The 16,711-nt window shown below is 49.6% G+C and overlaps 2 protein-coding genes and 1 long non-coding RNA gene across 5 annotated transcripts in view; 1 reads left to right on the top strand and 2 right to left on the bottom strand.

Annotated features, from left to right (window-relative positions):
* Positions 1–5,171, bottom strand: part of EME1 (essential meiotic structure-specific endonuclease 1) — a 9,341-nt gene extending 4,170 nt beyond the window's left edge. For 2 of the 3 annotated variants that reach the window (XM_008011513.3, XM_008011514.3), the window contains exons 1-3: positions 5,115–5,171; positions 2,408–3,209; positions 2,198–2,325 (exon numbers count right to left, since the gene is read on the bottom strand). In XM_008011513.3, coding sequence (XP_008009704.2) covers positions 2,198–2,325; positions 2,408–3,185 — 906 coding nt within the window. In that variant the 5' untranslated portion in view covers positions 3,186–3,209; positions 5,115–5,171. Of the gene's footprint in view, positions 1–2,197; positions 2,326–2,407; positions 3,210–5,114 lie in introns of those variants that run through there. The other variant, XM_073004953.1, reaches the window with a different exon arrangement.
* MRPL27 (mitochondrial ribosomal protein L27) lies at positions 5,160–10,416 on the top strand. The gene is made up of 4 exons (XM_008011510.3): positions 5,160–5,261; positions 7,780–7,911; positions 8,265–8,332; positions 10,003–10,416. The coding sequence occupies exons 1-4, from the start codon at positions 5,222–5,224 to the stop codon at positions 10,207–10,209; spliced, it is 447 nt and encodes a 148-aa protein (XP_008009701.2). The 5' UTR covers positions 5,160–5,221; the 3' UTR covers positions 10,210–10,416.
* A 1,135-nt stretch (positions 10,417–11,551) lies between these two features.
* On the bottom strand, positions 11,552–12,499 carry LOC140708660 (uncharacterized). The gene is made up of 3 exons (XR_012088823.1): positions 12,413–12,499; positions 11,975–12,145; positions 11,552–11,650 (listed from the first exon to the last, which is right to left on the bottom strand). It is a non-coding gene; the product is annotated as an uncharacterized lncRNA (long non-coding RNA).
* Between the last annotated feature and the right edge of the window lie 4,212 nt (positions 12,500–16,711).

Below are 16,711 nucleotides of genomic sequence, written 5' to 3' on the forward strand. Positions count from 1 at the left end.
GCAGCCAGGCGTGGTGGCTCACGCCTGTAATCCCAGCACTTTGGGAGGCCGAGGTGGGCGGATCATGAGGTCAGGAGTTTGAGACCTGCCTGGCCAACATGGTGAAATCCCATCTCTACTAAAAATGCAAAAATTAGCTGGGTATGGTGGCACATGCCTGTAATCCCAGCTATTCGGGAGGCTGAGGCAGGAGAATTGCTTGAAACTGGGAGGTGGAGGTTGCAGTGAGCCGAGATCACACTATTGCACTCCAACCTGGCAACAGAGCTAGACTCCGTCTTAAAAAAAAAAAAAAAAAAAAAAAAAAACCAGCAGGCCAGGCACAGTGGTTCACACCTGTAATCCCAGCACTTTGGGAGGGCTAGGTGGGCGGATCACCTGAGGTCAAGAGTTTGAGACCAGCTTGGCCAACATGGTGAAACCCTGTCTCTACTAAAAACACAAAAAAATTAGCTAGGCGTGGTGGTGCATGCCTGTAATCTCAGGTACTTGGGAGGCTGAGGCAGGAGAATCACTTGAACCCAGATGGTGGAGGTTGCAGTGAGCCGAGACCACGCCATTGCACTCTAGCCTGGGCAGCAGGGTGAAACGCTGTCTCAAAAACAAAAAAAAAAAGGAGAAAGGAACATAGCAAGTTGAAAGGGGCTGGGGCCAATTTGTTCTGTACATTTTGAATAGGGGAATGGAGGAAAGGGAAACTCTTCCAATGGATTTAGTACAAGTAAATGACTCTGGCTTTGAAGGTAGATGCTGTGAGCTGAGTGGCCCTTACAAACACGTAGGTTTTTTTGTGACAAAGACAAGAATCACAAGGGAAACTTCAGTTTATGAGAGCACCTCCTGTTTGTCACAGGTAGGGCATAATCCAAGTCAAGGATGCCTCAAGGCCAACAATCATCCAGCAGTACAGTATTATGGAGTAATTGGGGAGCAGGACTTTTATAGAAAGTTTTCTGATTGGGTCCCTATAAGCAAAGCAAGACCTATACTACAGCAAAGTATAGGTTGGGGGAGCTCTGGGTTCTCATTCCCGTTGTGATCCTCAACAAGGCTTTTAACTTTTCTGGGCCCCAGTTTCCCCACCTGTGATGTGGGGAGAAGTCCTACCCTATAGGATGACTAACAGAAACACAAGAGAATGTGGGAGTGCCTTGAGAGGGTAAGCTGCTCTATGAATATAAAGGCTTGCTAATACCCCCAGAGTAAAAAGTGTGGGGAACTGTCCTGTGTTACTGAGAAAGTTATCAGATCCAAAAAAGAAATCAAAGAGAGGAAAAAATACTTTTTTTTTTCTTTTTTCATACAAGATGCTTCTGGTGAGATAAAGAATTTTAGTGCCAGACAACGTGGCTCACACTTGTAATCGCAGCATTTTGAGAGGCCAAGGCAGGCAGATTGCTTGAGCTCAGGAGTTCAAGACCAGCCTGAGTAACATGGCAAAACCGCGTCTCTACCAAGTATACAAGCTCCACTCTACGATCTCTACAAAAAACACAGGGCCCACATGTCTTCTGGCTCCCAGCTGGGTGTCACCAGCGGGGAACCCGAGGAGAGGACTAGTGGGAAGGAGGAAAGTGAAGTTAGGGTATTTTTCCCCTGGCTCACTCCCAGTGGGGTCACCTAGGGTTTGCCGTCCCCCTCTATGGCAGCTCATAGCTTCGCTCAAAGTGGTCCTCTCTCCATTTCTCTCTCCTGGATTCTGTTAACCACTCCTTCCCCTCATCCCTTCAGGTATACGGATGGTAACAGGTATGCCAATGGTTCTCAACGGGGGGTGATTTTTCCCCACAAATGACATCTGGCAATGTCTGCAGACATTTTTTATTGTCATGACTGAGAGGGGTATATTAGTAGATAGTGGCCAGGAATGCTGCTAAACATTTTGCACATCACAGGACAGCTCCCAAAACAAAGAATTCTCCAATCTAAAATGTCAATAATTCTGAGGTTGAAAAACCGTAAATTGTGCTGTTATTACTGTGAGGTACCATGCTGTCACTAGTAGTTTCCTCGTACCCTGCCCATGCCTTGGCAAACAGTCCCTTTATTCAATCTTCCTTCAATTACCCTGAGTTGAATGTGCCATCTGTCTTCCTGCTGGGGCCCTGACTGCTAAGTATCCTTTAAAATAAAAACATATTTATCCTGTAACTGCAAGGGGAGGAGGAGGAGGAGATGTCAGCCAGAAAACCCCTACCTCAGACGGCCCAGCCCTTCTCCTCCAAGTGACACTGCAAGGCACGGCCTGCGCCTCAATCACACAGCGGCACTGCATGGACTGCAGTGCTCCCAGGAGCTGGCCCCCACCTTCCATCTGTAAAAGCACTGCAACAGATAGAAAAGGGACTGTCAGTGGGTGGTCCAGAAAGCAGATAACTCAGCAGAGGACAAAGATACATGTGAGGACCTGGATCCAGCACCACAATGACGTGTTTTAAGCATTCCTCTGGCCTCTGGGCTTTCATCCTGGTAACCAGCGCTGCATTCTTTCTTTCCTGTCGTCTCAGGGTGCTTTCCTTCTGCCTTGCTTGTCTCTGCTGCTGGCATCCCTGTGAGCCTCTTCCCTGGACCTTCTGACTCTGCTTGGTTTTCTTCTGTGGTGGGAGGATATCAGAATTTGCTTTGGTTACTACCAAGCTGCTGCTCTGGCCAGGGCAGGTAGAGGGGTAGGCTGGAAGCTGACGGCATGGATCTAAGATCAGGTCCTTGTTATCTGCTGCACTCCTCTCTGGGGTATCATGGAGAGGAACTTCAGGGATCTTTGGAAAGGGCTGCTTTTTCCAGTCACATGATACACCTTCATTATTTTGATGATCCAAAACACTTTTAATTGGGGAGCTAGAGTCCTCAGGGCTCGGTTGCTTGTAGGTCAGAAACTTACATGTAAGCCTTTGAGCCAGAGGAATAAATTCTTCTTCTTCTTCTTCACTTTCACTGCTTAGCAACCTGACTGGCTGCGTTTGTGGGACAGTTTCAGCTGTGTCTGACACAGGTGGTGAAAGTAACCCTGGTGTTGGAGGACAGGAGGCTTCAGAATCTGAGATGTCAACCACTATAATCTTCTCCTCCCTCTCAGGCTGTCTCCTCTTTGTTGAAGATGGTTCCTTCTTCAGAAAGGCAAATGTTGGCAACTCCTCAGAGTCACTATCACCAGAATCTCGTGAGGGTGACTTCTTTAGAGCCATCAGTATGTGCTATCAAATAATTCCCTAAAAGGAAAAGAGAGATATGACACAGACTAGAGCATTCAATTCAGTCCACCAGCTGTGTTCCATAGCCAGGCTTTATGACATAAATATAAGATACAGAGAATACAGAAACAGAGAAATATGACATGGTCCCAACACATTCAATCTGGAACTCTAACTCTTGGTAATCTAACAGGAATCCTCCTCAAATTCTTTGCAGGTCAAGTTGAGGTATAAACAAAGTAGAGTTACCATTACAAAATTTTAATGGGGGGAGGTGGTAACAAGATTTAACACCTCCACCCCCTTGTTGATCTTCACATTTGAAATGGAGATGTCAAAAGTTATTCTTTTTTGAGATGGAGTCTCGCTCTGGCACTCAGGTTGGAGTGCAGTGGCACAATCTTGGCTCACTGCAACCTCACTCCCAGGTTCAGGCGATTCTCCTGCCTCAGCCTAGCTGGGATTACAGGCGCCCACCATCACACCTGGCTAATTTTTGTATTTTTAGTAGAGACGGGTTTTCATTATGCTGGCCAGGCTAGTCTTGAACTCCTGACCTCAAGTGATCTGCCCGCCTTGGCCTCCCAAAGTGCTGAGATTACAGGCATGAACCACCACAGCTGGCCAAAAACTGTTCTTTCTAAAAATTGAGACATAGGCTGGGCATGGTAGCTCATGCCTATAATCCCAGCACTTTGGGAGGCCAAAGCAGAAGGATCACTTGAGTCCAGGAGTTCAAGAACAGCCTGGGCAACATAGTGAGAACTCGTCTCTACAAAAAAATACAAAAATTAGCTGGGTATGGTAGCTCACACCTGTAGTCCCAGATACTCAGGAGGCTGAGGTGGGAGGATCGCTTGAGCCTGGGAGGTCAAGGCTGCAATGAGCTGTGATTATACCACTGCACTCCAGCCTGGGTGACAGAGTGAGACCCTGCTTTAAAGAAAAATAAAATAAAAATAAAAATAAGAGATATAATTTGCACAGCACAATATCCTTTTAAAAGTGTACATTCAGTAGTTTTTTAGTATATTCACAATGTTGTGCAACCATCATCACTATTTTCATCACCTCAAAAAGAATTCCTGCAGCCATTAAGCAGTCACTGTCCATTCCCTCCCTCTCCCCAGCTCCTGGCAACCATACATCTGTCTCTATGCATTTGCCTATTCTGGATATTTCATATAAATAGAATCATACAACATGTGGCCTTTTGTGCCTGACTTTTTTCACTCAGCATGTTTTCAAGGTTTATCTATGACGTAGCCTGTATCAGTACTTAATTACTTTTCATGACTGAATAATATTCCGTTGTACGGATACGCTACATTTTGTTTATCCATTCATCACTTGGACATTTAGTTTGTTTCCATTTTTTTGGCTATTATGAATAATGCTGCTATGAACACTGATGTACTACTTTTTGTGGGGGTATGTTTTCAAATCCCTTTCGTGTATATACTTAGGAGTAAAACTGCTGGGTCATATGCAAAGCTAATCATTCCTGGAACATTTACTAACACTGTAGGTATGACCCAGGAGGAGACATGTAACCTGCCTAGGCCTCAGTTTCTTCCTTAGTAAAACAGGGATGATAACAGCACCCATTTTATAAGGTGGTGAGAATGAAATAAAATAATGCATCCACCGCGCTTAGTACAGCATCTGGCACACAGCTGGCTGAATAAAGTAAGTTGAATGACTAGGGACGGGGCCTCATCTCTGACCCTTCGCTGGGCCTCCGTTGACATCTGCAAACGAGGGGAGTGAGACAAGCGGGCCCCTGCCCGACAAGCTTTGCGCCTCTGAGGCTGGCGGTCCGCTGCAGAGGCTCCTGGACGCCCTAGCCACCAAGACTCTGCACATAGGTGCTCAGGAGGGAAGTCCCGCCCAATCCGCTGGCCTGCGGCCGGGGACACTCACCTGCAACTTCTCCCGCCACTCTTTCAACTGCCACGCAGGGCCCGGAAGTAGATTTCCTGATAGCGGAAGTAGAACCTTTTCGAGACCGGAAGTGAGCGAACGCAAACATGGCGTCTGTGGTGCTGGCGCTGAGGACCCGAACAGCTGGTAATGGGACGCAGTAGTCAGAGCGGGGCGAGGCGGGGAGGCAGAGTGGAGCTCCAGCAGGGAGGGAAAGAGGTGATACTGATCCCCGCGGAGGACCCTGGATGCGAGGGGAAGTGTGTGGGCCACTCCAGGTTTGAGGGACGCCGTCGCTGGTCACGTGACACATCCTGAGTAGAACCATGAGTGGGGGAGTTGGAGGAGCACTTGGCCTTCCCCTGCCTCAGGAGCACGGTCGGCTTCCTTGGCGGTTGGGGGTTTGGGTGGATCCTTTCTCTGTATGAGTATTAGTAACAATGGCACATTGGTGATGAAAAAATTAATCTATTCATTCAACAAATTGAGGTCTTACTTTGTGGTAGACACGGCGGCAGGTGTTCAGAAAATCAGCAGAAAACGTAAAGACATGGCTTCTAGCCCCTGAACGGTTTTCTCTGGTGCATAAGCCAATAAATGAACACATAAAGTAGTTGCAAACTGGCAAGTGCTGTGAAGAAAGAAAATGAGTGTGTGTGTGTGTGTGTGTGTGTTTTCTTAGATTGAACGGTGAAGGAAGTCTTCTGAGGAGAAAGCATTTAAGAACTAAAGAATGACAGGAGGCGGGGTGTGATGGCTCATGCCTGTAGTCCCAACACTGGGAGGCCAAGGCGGGCGGATCACTTGAGCCCAGGAGTTCAAGACCAACTGGGCAACATGGCAAAACCCCATCTCTACAAAAAATACAAAAATTAGCTGAGTGTGGTGGCGTTTGCCTGTGGTCTCAGATACTCAGGAGGCTGAGGTGGGAAGATCACCTGAGCTCGGGAGGTCGAGGCTGCAGTGAGCCATGTTCATACCACTGCACTCCAGCCTGGGTGACAGAATGGGGCCTTATCCCCACCCCCCCCCAAAAAAAAAGAATGACAGGAGACCTAGCCCTGTGTAGAGTGAGGGACAGGAGAGTGACTTGAGCCAGTTCTACATTTTGAGAAGCAAACTATTCGTGTTATGTAAATTTAAAGGGGATAGGAGTGGAAACGAGGAAATCAGATGGAAAGCCATAATATCCCTGAGCAGAGATGATTTAGCCAAGACGTTTGTGGTGGCAGTGAACTTGGAGGAAAATGGATGAATTTGAGATCTGTTCTGGAGTTAGCGTCCACAGAGCTTGCTTGTGAACTGAATATGTGAGGTCATTGGTTTCTGCCTAAGCAACTGGCTGAATGGTAGCACCATTTACTTTGAGGAGGAGGATGGGGAGTAGGGTGAAGAGCAAAGATTTGTGAATGAGATAATGTAAGTAAAGTAAAAGCCCAGCTCCTGAGCTTAGTAAGTATGTAAATGAATGAGTAGATGTTTAAAGGTAGGTAGATCCTGGTGCTGGGCATTTAACATGTCTTTCTGAGTCCTTATCTCTGGTCCTTTGCCGCAGTTAGTCTGTGTTGTCATGGAAATGTCAGAAACCCAGGCTTCAGACACTCTGAACTTACAGGCTCTAGAGACCCACAAAGCTTCTCTAAAGACACTGGCATGGGCCTTAAATCATGGCTGTGTCTGGAGACCTGCAGGCAAGGAGTTGTACCGCTAAGCTTGTCAGACAGCAAGGGACTACCATCTTAGTATGAATTTTAGTTTATTTTACTTTTTCAAATGAATGCTATTGAGCACTTTGGAATGAGTATGGAGGGGTCAGATTAACAAGGGCAGTCTGTGGGTCATGGTTGGACCTCTGCTTGATGTGCTTTGAGAAGAAAGGGCTCAGCCTTCTGAAATGGCCAGGACCCTGTGGGAGCCACCTTCAGACCAGCTACCCTTTTAGTTTACTAGTATTTGGTGAGCAGTGGATGAGTGAATAGCTGAGAAAGTCATGGGTGAGGCCTGTAATCCCAACAATTTGGGATCACCTGAGGTCAGGAGTTCCAGACCAGCCTGGCTAACATGGTGAAACCCCGTTTCTACTAAAAATACAAAAAATTAGCCGGGCGTGGTGGCACACACCTGTAATCCCAGCTACTTGGGAGGCTGAGGCAGGAGAATCGCTTGAACCCGGGAGGCGGAGGTTGCAGTGAGCCAAGACTGCGCCCATTGCACTCCAGCTTGGGCAACGAGAGCGAAACTCCGTCTTAAAAAAAAAGAAAAAGTCGTGAGTGAGCCTGAAACAGAAGCCTCTCTGGATGTGCTGGGCTTCCCAAGTCTGTTCTGGCCCCTCCATGGTGCATGAGGGTGAGTGAGCCTCTGAAGCAGGCAGCTCTGTGGTGTCCATTTCTCCTCAGCACATTTAGACTAAATGTGTCAGGACCCAGAACACATGATGTTTATTTTTTTCCATTTGTGTTTCACTGCTCCCCCGCCCCCTCCCCCAAAAGAAGAAAGCCAAGGACCTTCAGGTATTCCCTGAGAACTAATACACTCAGTGGCACTTCTGCTCCCCTGACACACCTTTCTCATCTCCCCACCACCTCTCACCTCTCAGCATGTGCCCCATTGAGGCAGAAATAGTTTGAGCCTGTCTGTCTGAACAATGTTTCTGTTTTCTTTGCAGTTACATCCTTGCTGAGCTCCACTCCTGCTACAGCTCTTGCTGTCAGATATGCATCCAAGAAGACGGGTGGTAGCTCCAGAAACCTCGGTGGAAAGTCATCAGGCAAACGCCTAGGCATTAAGAAAATGGAAGGTGAGGATGTGCCTTGGCTTCCCCTTCCCAGCTGCACCCTGTCCTGGTGTTCCTTAGGAGAGCAGAAGAACCCTGCATGTTCCTGGCCCTATTCTTCCTCACCATCATAATTGGCTCCAGATTAAAGGAACAGATAAGACCTGAGGAAGGGTCATAGGGTGGGTGGGTGTGAGCCATAACCATGCAATTAGAGATAAGAGCTGCTGGGTGGCAGATCCTGCAGTGCTTGTGGTGGACTGTCTGGGAGTTGTTTTTGGCCAGGGGCAGGCTTGGAAGTTGGCATGCAGCATTTAGGCCATCATGTTTTCTTGGTAGTTTGCTGTGCTGCCCCAGTCACTGGACTTCTCTTCTAGGTCACTATGTTCATGCTGGGAACATCATTGGAACACAGCGCCATTTCCGCTGGCACCCAGGTGCCCATGTGAGTTGCTCTGTTGCTGCCCCCTTTTTCCTTTCTAGGATGACCTCTCCTTGCCCCTAAGCATGGTAGTAACAGTTGCATGTATTGGGTGCTTACCAAATGGCAAGCATTGTGCTGATTCCCATGCCTACACGATCTCATTTCTTCCTTACTGCATCCCTGTGAGGTGGGTATTGTCTCTATTTTACAGGTGAAATGCCAGAGACTTAGAGGGGGTGGAAAGAGCAAGTGATTGCTGGGATTTGCACCAGGTCTGCCTAACTCCCAGATCACTATGTTTTGCTTTGGTGTTGCATTGGCCTGGTATTCTTGGTTCTTCTTTCTAACCCTCAGTTCTTGGAGGACAAGATACCTAAAATATTATTTTAGTCTTGGGAAACTAACTTCAATTTATTAGTTTTTCATTATGTCTAAGACCTCTCCCTTTGCATAGACTTACTTGTAGATGGTTGAAAGATAGCTTGAATTTAATGAAATAGAATTCAGTGTGCCAGAAATTAGGTTCATAGCAGGTGGGGATTTCAGTTTCAGCAAGTTGGCATCATTTTTATAGGGTAGGATAGTTCTTTGTTACAGAGACAGAACGATACTCTACTCTTCACATTATTTTAAATATTAGTTTCCTTTGTAAACAGTTTCCCTTCCCTCACCCCTTTTTGGATAATTTTATATGTAGTAGCTTTACCTTTTAGAACTTAAGACATTAGATGTGTAGCTATGTCAACAACAATCAAAGCTAACATATTTTGAGCTGGACGGTATTCTAAGCCCTTTATGATTGTTGACCATGAATCCTCAAATTGATCCTGTAAAGTAGCTAATATTATTCCCATTTGACAGATGAAAAAAACGGAGGCACAGTGAAGTAAACTTGCCTAAGACCACACAGGAGTAAGTAGCAGTGCTGGTATTTGAACCAGACATCCTGGCTCCAGAGCCCATTCTTTTAATCAGAGAGACGGAATAGTGCTGGACTACCTGGGTAAAATCTGCCACACACCCAGCCGGAAGTTCTAAAATAAAAAGCTAAAAACTATGGTTAAAAACTGTACATCCAACATAGTTTAACCTCTCTGCTTCGTATTTCTCATCTGAAAAATGGCATTGGAGATAATACCTCTTTTACAAGGTGAGGATTAAATGACTTAATGGGTATTAAAGGGCTTACATGGGTATTAGCTGATGCAATAGTATGATTGTTTTATTGGCATATGCATTATACATATAGCTGTGGTCTATATTTTTCATAGAGCCTAAACTTTATAAATCACTACCTAGATGAAAATTTACATCACACTAGTGTTTTAATATGACATATGACAGTTCTAGTGTTGTTTAAGTCTTAAGTGAAGATTTAGGGCATCTTCCTGGGTTTTGGGATCTGTCCACTGTGGCTTCTGACCAGTTACATAGACATGGCTCCAGGTAACAGCCCCCTGGGACTGAACAGTGACCCATGTTGGCTGTTGGAGCTTTCTTTTCCCTCATTTGTTATGAGTCAGTAAAGAAGCAGAAAGTTTGGAAGTGCCAGCCAGTGGGAAAGGGAACCTGAGATGGCATTCTCTGATCCCCCTCTTCGGCCCCAGGGCGTGGCTCTGTGTGAGAAGTCTGTCCCAAAATTCTGGGACGGACCACCTCGCTGACCAGCTGACCAGGTCTGTGTGTTGCAGGTGGGTCTCGGGAAGAATAAATGTCTGTATGCCCTGGAAGAGGGGATAGTCCGCTACACTAAGGAGGTCTACGTGCCTCATCCCAGAAACACGGAGGCTGTGGATCTGATCACCAGGCTGCCCAAGGGTGCTGTACTCTACAAGACTTTTGTCCACGTGGTTCCTGCCAAGCCGGAGGGCACCTTCAAACTGGTAGCTATGCTTTGATGTCCTGTTTGAGGCCATCAGACAGAGACTGGAGCCCAGGTGACAGGAGATGGTGATACCAGAAGTCAAGGGTTGGGGCGACGACACGGCCTCCCAAGGAAGAGGTCTGCTTGATGGTGACTCTGCAGGAGACTCTGAAGTGACTGCTGGGAAACCCTTTGGGAGACCTGACCTGGGGCCAAAAATAAAGTGAGCCAGAGTCATGAACGCATGCTATTTAGGGACACACCTGGATGGAACTGCCTAGTGATTTGTTGGTCCTTACCCAGGTTCTCTAGTGCACACCAAGGGGGAGCCTCAAAGCAAGAAAGAACGTATCTGAGTGAGGAAATGAGAAGGGGGACTTGCTTTGGCACTGTCCTCCAGAGGGGAAGGAGGGGAGCTCGTGCTTGAGGGTGTCATTGCTGCTTCCCCTCTTAGATCCTAGGAAAGGCCAGGGGCTGGGCCCTGGGAGGAGGGGCAGGGGCAGCCAGTAAAGGAAGCAACACAGTCATGTTCTTCTCCCGTAGCCACATGCAAAGGGAGCTGGGGCTGCAGCCCCAGAGATAGCCACAGGAAAGCCTCTTCCCTACCTCTCCAGGTCTAGGGCAGAGAGAGAGCTTGTGGGATGGCAGGATATGCTTCTGGGAGGCTCCGTCAGGCCTCATCTGCCCTGGACTGCCGAGGTTTTTCCAGTGGTAGGGCAGAGTAGGTAACAAATGGCTTCTTCCTGCTCACCTGAAGAGCTAGGCCCACCAAGCCCACATTCTCTTCTGGTTCTTGATTTATCTCAAACGATAAACAGTAGCAAAGAATCTGGCTTCAGGAATACTCAGTGAGGGCTTAGAGTGGGCTGGGGTCAGGCCACTCTGTTGTCATCCCAGCCAGGACCTTTAGAGGCTTGCCTTTGAGTGGAGGAGCCAGGAAGAAAATCTCATTTTGGATGATCATTCCTGGCTGCTGGAGGTAGGTGGTGTTGGCTGCAGTCCCAGAGAGGGGCCTGTTGGGTCCAGTGGCTTCCTTTCAGGGACTCTACTCTGCCTTGAAGGCAGGCACTCCAGGGATTAAGGTCAGAGAAGCCTCCTAGTTCTGGAGTTCTGCCTTAAACATGTCATCTTGCTTTCCCAGAACATTACCCTGGATTCCTCATCTCCTGCACATCCTTGGCAGAGGTGACCTGGGATTTACTTTGGCACCATATGTGGGGGCATCAGGTACCAAGGCCCAGCTGGAGTAGTCTTAGGCAGGGGAGATTGATGGGGGCTGTCTCCACAGGCTCAGTGCTCTCCTTTCCAATCCCCTGGAGAAAGGGGAAGAGCTGGACAGAGGTGGTTGCTCCCTCCTACACTGTGGTGTTCCCCTGAGCAGGGCAGGTGGTTGCTTCCCGGGATGGCTGAGTAGAGCCACAGCAGGCTGGCGGTGGAGGCAGTGACCTCATGGCGTCCTCATAACTTGGTGGCAGCTGAAGAAATGGGAGAGCAAAGGTGTTAGCCACTTTCTTGCTCTCCTCCCATATATGCAACACCCTTTCTTTGGACTGTTGTTTTCTGCATCTCCCCTGGAGATGTTGGCTCCCTGGAAACCCCTCTGGTTAGCCCTCCCTGGGCTGGGATCTGCACTATCTACACAAGAAGTGAACTGGGGCCTCCACTCATATCCTTGAGTTCTCCACTAGTGGCCCTTTTCCTGACCCCAGGGCCTCTAATTGGGTATTGTGTGTTAAAATGCAGTAAGTGAAAAGGTCAGTTAGCCAGGGCACCCAGGGCTGAGAAGGCTGGACATTCACCTCTCTGCAGGCCTGGAGCCCGAAGCGTTGTGCAATCAGCTGGTGAATCTGTTGCTGCCGGTCCTTGTTTTGAACACTCTCATAGCTGGGCAGGCAAGCTGGCTGCCACAGGGGCAGCTGGTGGCTCCTGGGCAGCCCCACACAGAATACCTCAGCCACCTGGGAGTGGCCCTGTGACCAAGAAAAGCCAAGGGAGCCAGGGAGGCATGCACCAGCGTTATCCAGCTTCGGTCTGGGTCCTCTTCCCCAGAGCAAGCCTAAGTTCGGGGTATTGCACTCCTCCCTCTCCTCCAAGAAGCCTCTCCAGTCTTTATCCCATCCTTCCCCTCCCCTGCATTCTTTTTAGTCCCCTTAACCACACTAGGTCCCTTGCCTGGCTTCACAACCCCAGCACACACTTCTTCCTCCATCCCAGGTGGCAGGTCCAGGGGTCCTCACCTGTATCCCCTGGGACTCTCGGCTCCTTTCCACTGGCTGGACCTCGGTGTGGCATCCCATGGTGCTGAAGTAGGGAGGTGGGCAGTCCTGGGATCATGAAGCACAACTCAAGGTGAAGCTCAGGGTCAGTGTGCAAGACAGCAGATTCCAAACCCTTTATTTCCCTTCATGCCCCTTTCTCCATCCCTTTAATCCTTTCCACCTGGGCCAAGGCACAAAGCTCAGACCCTCAGCATTTCTGGAAAGTACTAGGGTGTAAAGATAATCCACTCCTTTCTGGCCACTAGCTCATTCTGCCACCATCTGGTAGCCAGGTCTGATGACCTTTGGTGGGGAGTCAGAGAAAACCACCTCCTGTCCCTACCCCTCCATCCTGTCTGGTGCTCAGTGTTGGGATATGGTGTCAGAGCCTGGGGGGCTGCAGCTCAGAAGATTTTGTTTCCTTTCTGTACAGGATGCCATATGGCACGCTGTCCCTGGGGAGAGGACTGACAGTGCTGTTGTTGCCACTTACCCCCTCCCCCAGAAGTCGGGGTTCTGTACTTTCCCTTGGGAGCTGGAAAAAGACCTTGTCTTCACTGAGCAGCTCCTTGCACTGAGTTATGTTTAACAATGGTCAGGGAGGGGCCTAGATGTTATTAACCCTTTCCACACTGCTCCCCTGACTCAGAGGAAACCCAGGCTGGATGCTGCAGAGAAAGATTCCAAAGTCCCTTTCCATACTGAACAATTGTTTCTCCTTGGTCAGAGGACAGGTGCCCTTTTGTCAGGATTTGGGTCAGGGTGGGGGCCATGAAGGCAAGGGGTTGGTGGGTCAGGGTGCTTACATATTGGCTGGGACTCCGGAAGAAGTGGCAGGTGCAGAGGACCTGGCAGCACTGGGGGTCGCGCTGGTGCAGCAGCAGCAGCAGCAGGATGGCCATGATGAACACCGCAGATGAGGCTGCCCTCCCCCCAGAGGCACCATCAAGGGGCAGCCTGGACCCAGCACATGCAGGCCCATTTCCTCACCAGATTGGAATTCACTCCAAAAGCTGGTGTAGGAATGACCTGCCTGGGACTGATACCAGCTTAACAAGGCAAACTGAGGTGCAGGCAGCTTCCTTTTTGCTACAGCATCAAGTCCTTGGGGCAGAGATTTGTGAGGGGGAGCAGAGTAGCCCTGTCCCTTCCCTGCCTGCAGCCCAGGGGGTGATGTGTGTAAGGGAGATTTTACAGAGACACAAAGGGAGGGGATGGAGCAGATACCCTGAGAAACAGTGGATCTGAGGAGGCAGGAGAGGACCCAAGAGCCCAGCTCAACAGCCCCTGGTGCCCAGCCCCTCTCGTTATCAAAGATTGTGGCATCATAGGACCTGGCACAGGGAAGGGACCAGAGGGATCAAAGGCCAGCCGTGCACAGCATACTTCTCAAGTCTTAGCTGGGGAGGGCTGTTGTTTAAGGTGACCCTATAGATGAAGAAGCTGGGCTTTGCCTACGGTGCCTCTGCCCCACCCCTGGGACACGGAGTGGCAGTAGGTACTCACCGGTGGCCATGACTATGGCTAGGAGGCTGTTGTCCATGGTGATGTCTGCACACGGAGAAGCAGTGGCAGGGGATGCCAGGAAAGGGCATCAGCCTTGAGGGCAGCCAGCAGGGCCACAGGGCTGACCCTCCCCCAGGTGCCACACCCCTCCCTGGGAACCCTGGCTTGGAAGAACAGCTTCATTCAGAGCAGGGGCATCTGTAAGCAGTTTTCCAGGCTCTCGGCCTCTCCTGCCTCTGCAGGCCTGGCATCTATGAGGGTCCCGCTACAACCTTCAGAGCAGGGGTTGGGAGGAACAGGCCCTGCCTCTGCTGAACCTGACAGCCAGTGGGACTCCAACTCGCCCAGATCTCCGCACTTCTCAGTTCCAGATCCCTCCCAGCTCCACTGCCCACCTCCACTTCCCATTGGCCCAGGTAACTGGGCTCTGGATGTCAATTGGCTGTCTTCTGGTCTTGGCTTCCACCTCTAACAGAACCGTGGTGTCCATGGTTGCCCTGGAAACCGGGTACGCCAGGCCATGAAATACAAAAGCCTCTGTCCAGGCTCTTCTCCTCCCTCCAAAGCAGTTACTGTGTAGCTCTAGGTGCCCAGCCTGCCTGCACCCGCTCCCTGCCCCCACTCTGTGTCCTGCCTGGCCCAAATCCTGAACTTGAACCCAGGGGCCCAGCCTGGAGTGGATTTCAAAACCTCAAAAAACCCAAGCCTCCAGGCTGAGCTAACCCTACAGAAAGGTGGGGGGGTAGAGAACACTGTCTGCTAGGAACTTGGGCAGCAAAGCTGGGCTCCCACTCACCTCAGTGACCTGAACAGGGGAGAGAATGGGAGAGGAGTGCCTCTACCCCCAAGCCTGCCCTCTGAACCTCTCAGGAGGAGTCCTGGGGCCTGGTCCTGGGGCCTGCAGTACTTCGAACTCAGTGGGGCCAAGACAGGCCTGCCAGAGCAGCAGGGGTGGGGCTACGCTTCCCTAGTTCTGCCTGCCTGCTTGTTAGAAAAGTCTGAGAAGCTTTAAAAGCATACCATTGTGGGTTGCCACCTCAGACCCATTAAATCAGAATCCTCTGTCAGGATCACGACTCACTTGAAGAATGTAAACTCAAAATGTTTACAGCAGGTGACAATAATGGCTAACTACGACCTGATTTAATATGGTGGAGAAGGACAGGGATGCAGCAAGTGCATGTCCTACCTAAGGTGTTTTTGTTTTGTTTTTTTTAATGGTACTTTGAGGCCAGGAGTAGTGGCTGATGCCTGTCATCCCAATGCTTTGGGAGGTTGGAGCGGGAGGATTGCTTGAGGCCAGGACTTTGAGACTAGCCTGGGCAACATGAGAGAGACCCCTGTTCTACCAAAACAAAAAAAAAAGAAAGAAAAAAAAAGCCAGGCATGGTGGTGCACACCTGTGGCCCTAGCTACTTAGGAGGATCGCTTGAGCTCAGGAGGTCAAGGCTACAGTGAGCTATGATCATGATCATGCCTGAACAACAGAGCCAGACCCTGTCTCTAAAAATACTACTACTTTGAAAACTGTTGTGCTAGCCTAACACAGCACAGCCATAGCCCAGGTTAAACCCACCGGCTAGTTTGTGAGCTCTTGGGCAGCAAAGTCTAAGTGTTCTAATATTTACTGCCCGTGCCTAAAATGCTGAACCTAGTTGTTAATTTTTCCTCTTTATTGACCTGAGAGTTGATACTGGGAAACAAAAACCCCAACATTCTAGAGAACCAGGGTATAGCTTCAGATGTTCACTAAAATGGAAGCCAGAAGAAAATGAATAATCTTAGCTTCCGAACCTAAGCACTCTTTCCTTCGAATTCTTGCCATTAGTTCCTTCCTACTTACCTGCCCGGCCAGGCTCTTATGTGAGCAGGAGAGTGTAGTGACTGAGTGGCTCTGGAGGCTTCCTGCCCCTTTCTGAAGGCTGCTGCCATCATCTAATAGTTAGCTGTGACTTTGGGCTCGCCATTTCACAGCCTCAGTTTTCTGATCTGCTAAATGACGATAATAAAAATACCTCCCTTCTCCCTCCAAGAGCTGTAAGGATTGAGATACTGCAGGCATGATCAGCCGACAAAAACCCCAATGCTGTTATCAGTTGGTTGTCAGCACTGCCCCCTCCTGGCAACTACGAGAACTTGACATGTGGCAGCCTGGGCGGGAATTTGTTCCCCAACCTGAGCTGAGATCAGTGTGGCTGGCTGATAGGGTGACTTTAGAGGTCTAGAAACCTTCACCCTTGCTCCCACATTAAGGTGTGAAGGACTGATACCAAGCCCTGGCTGACAACGGTAGGAGAGTGGGAGGGGGAGAGGAGGCTTGGGAAAGGGAGGGAGGATGGACAACCCTTTTCAACATGGGTCCTAGGACAGTGACCAGGGACCTAGGCTGCTGTTGCTCCTGCCCCTAAAAGAAAAAAGCCCCAATCATAACCACCAGGCCATGGCTGGGATTGCCTCTGTTGAAGGTACCCCGCATGGCAGGGCCAGGCTTCTAGGATGGGCCCTGCTAAGGCCAAGCATCTAGAGGAACCAGCATCTGCTGCAGCCTGGCCTGGTGGTGGGGGTGGGAGTGCTGGGTCAGGGCTCTCAAACTAAGCTCAGGTCCTGCTGGTCCCCTGGCCTGTTGGGTGGCAAAGAAGAAGTCTTCGAGCCTCTCTGGGCCTGTTTACCCCTCAGAAAAAAGGAGTTGGATTAGATGTTTGTTTTTTGAGACTCTTATCACCCAGGCTGGAGTGCAATGGTACAATTTTGGCTTACTGCAGCTTCAACCTC

Source organism: Chlorocebus sabaeus, chromosome 16, assembly GCF_047675955.1.
Source record: "Chlorocebus sabaeus isolate Y175 chromosome 16, mChlSab1.0.hap1, whole genome shotgun sequence".
NCBI lineage: Eukaryota > Metazoa > Chordata > Mammalia > Primates > Cercopithecidae > Chlorocebus > Chlorocebus sabaeus.

Excerpts from the sequence above, each read along its gene's own strand:
- MRPL27 (XM_008011510.3), top strand. The coding sequence starts at position 5,222 with ATGGCGTCTGTGGTGCTGGCGCTGAGGACCCGAACAGCTG. Across the intron at positions 5,262-7,779 it reads GCTGAGGACCCGAACAGCTG|TTACATCCTTGCTGAGCTCC; the intron begins GTAATGGGACGC and ends TTTTCTTTGCAG. Across the intron at positions 8,333-10,002 it reads GCTGGCACCCAGGTGCCCAT|GTGGGTCTCGGGAAGAATAA; the intron begins GTGAGTTGCTCT and ends TGTGTGTTGCAG.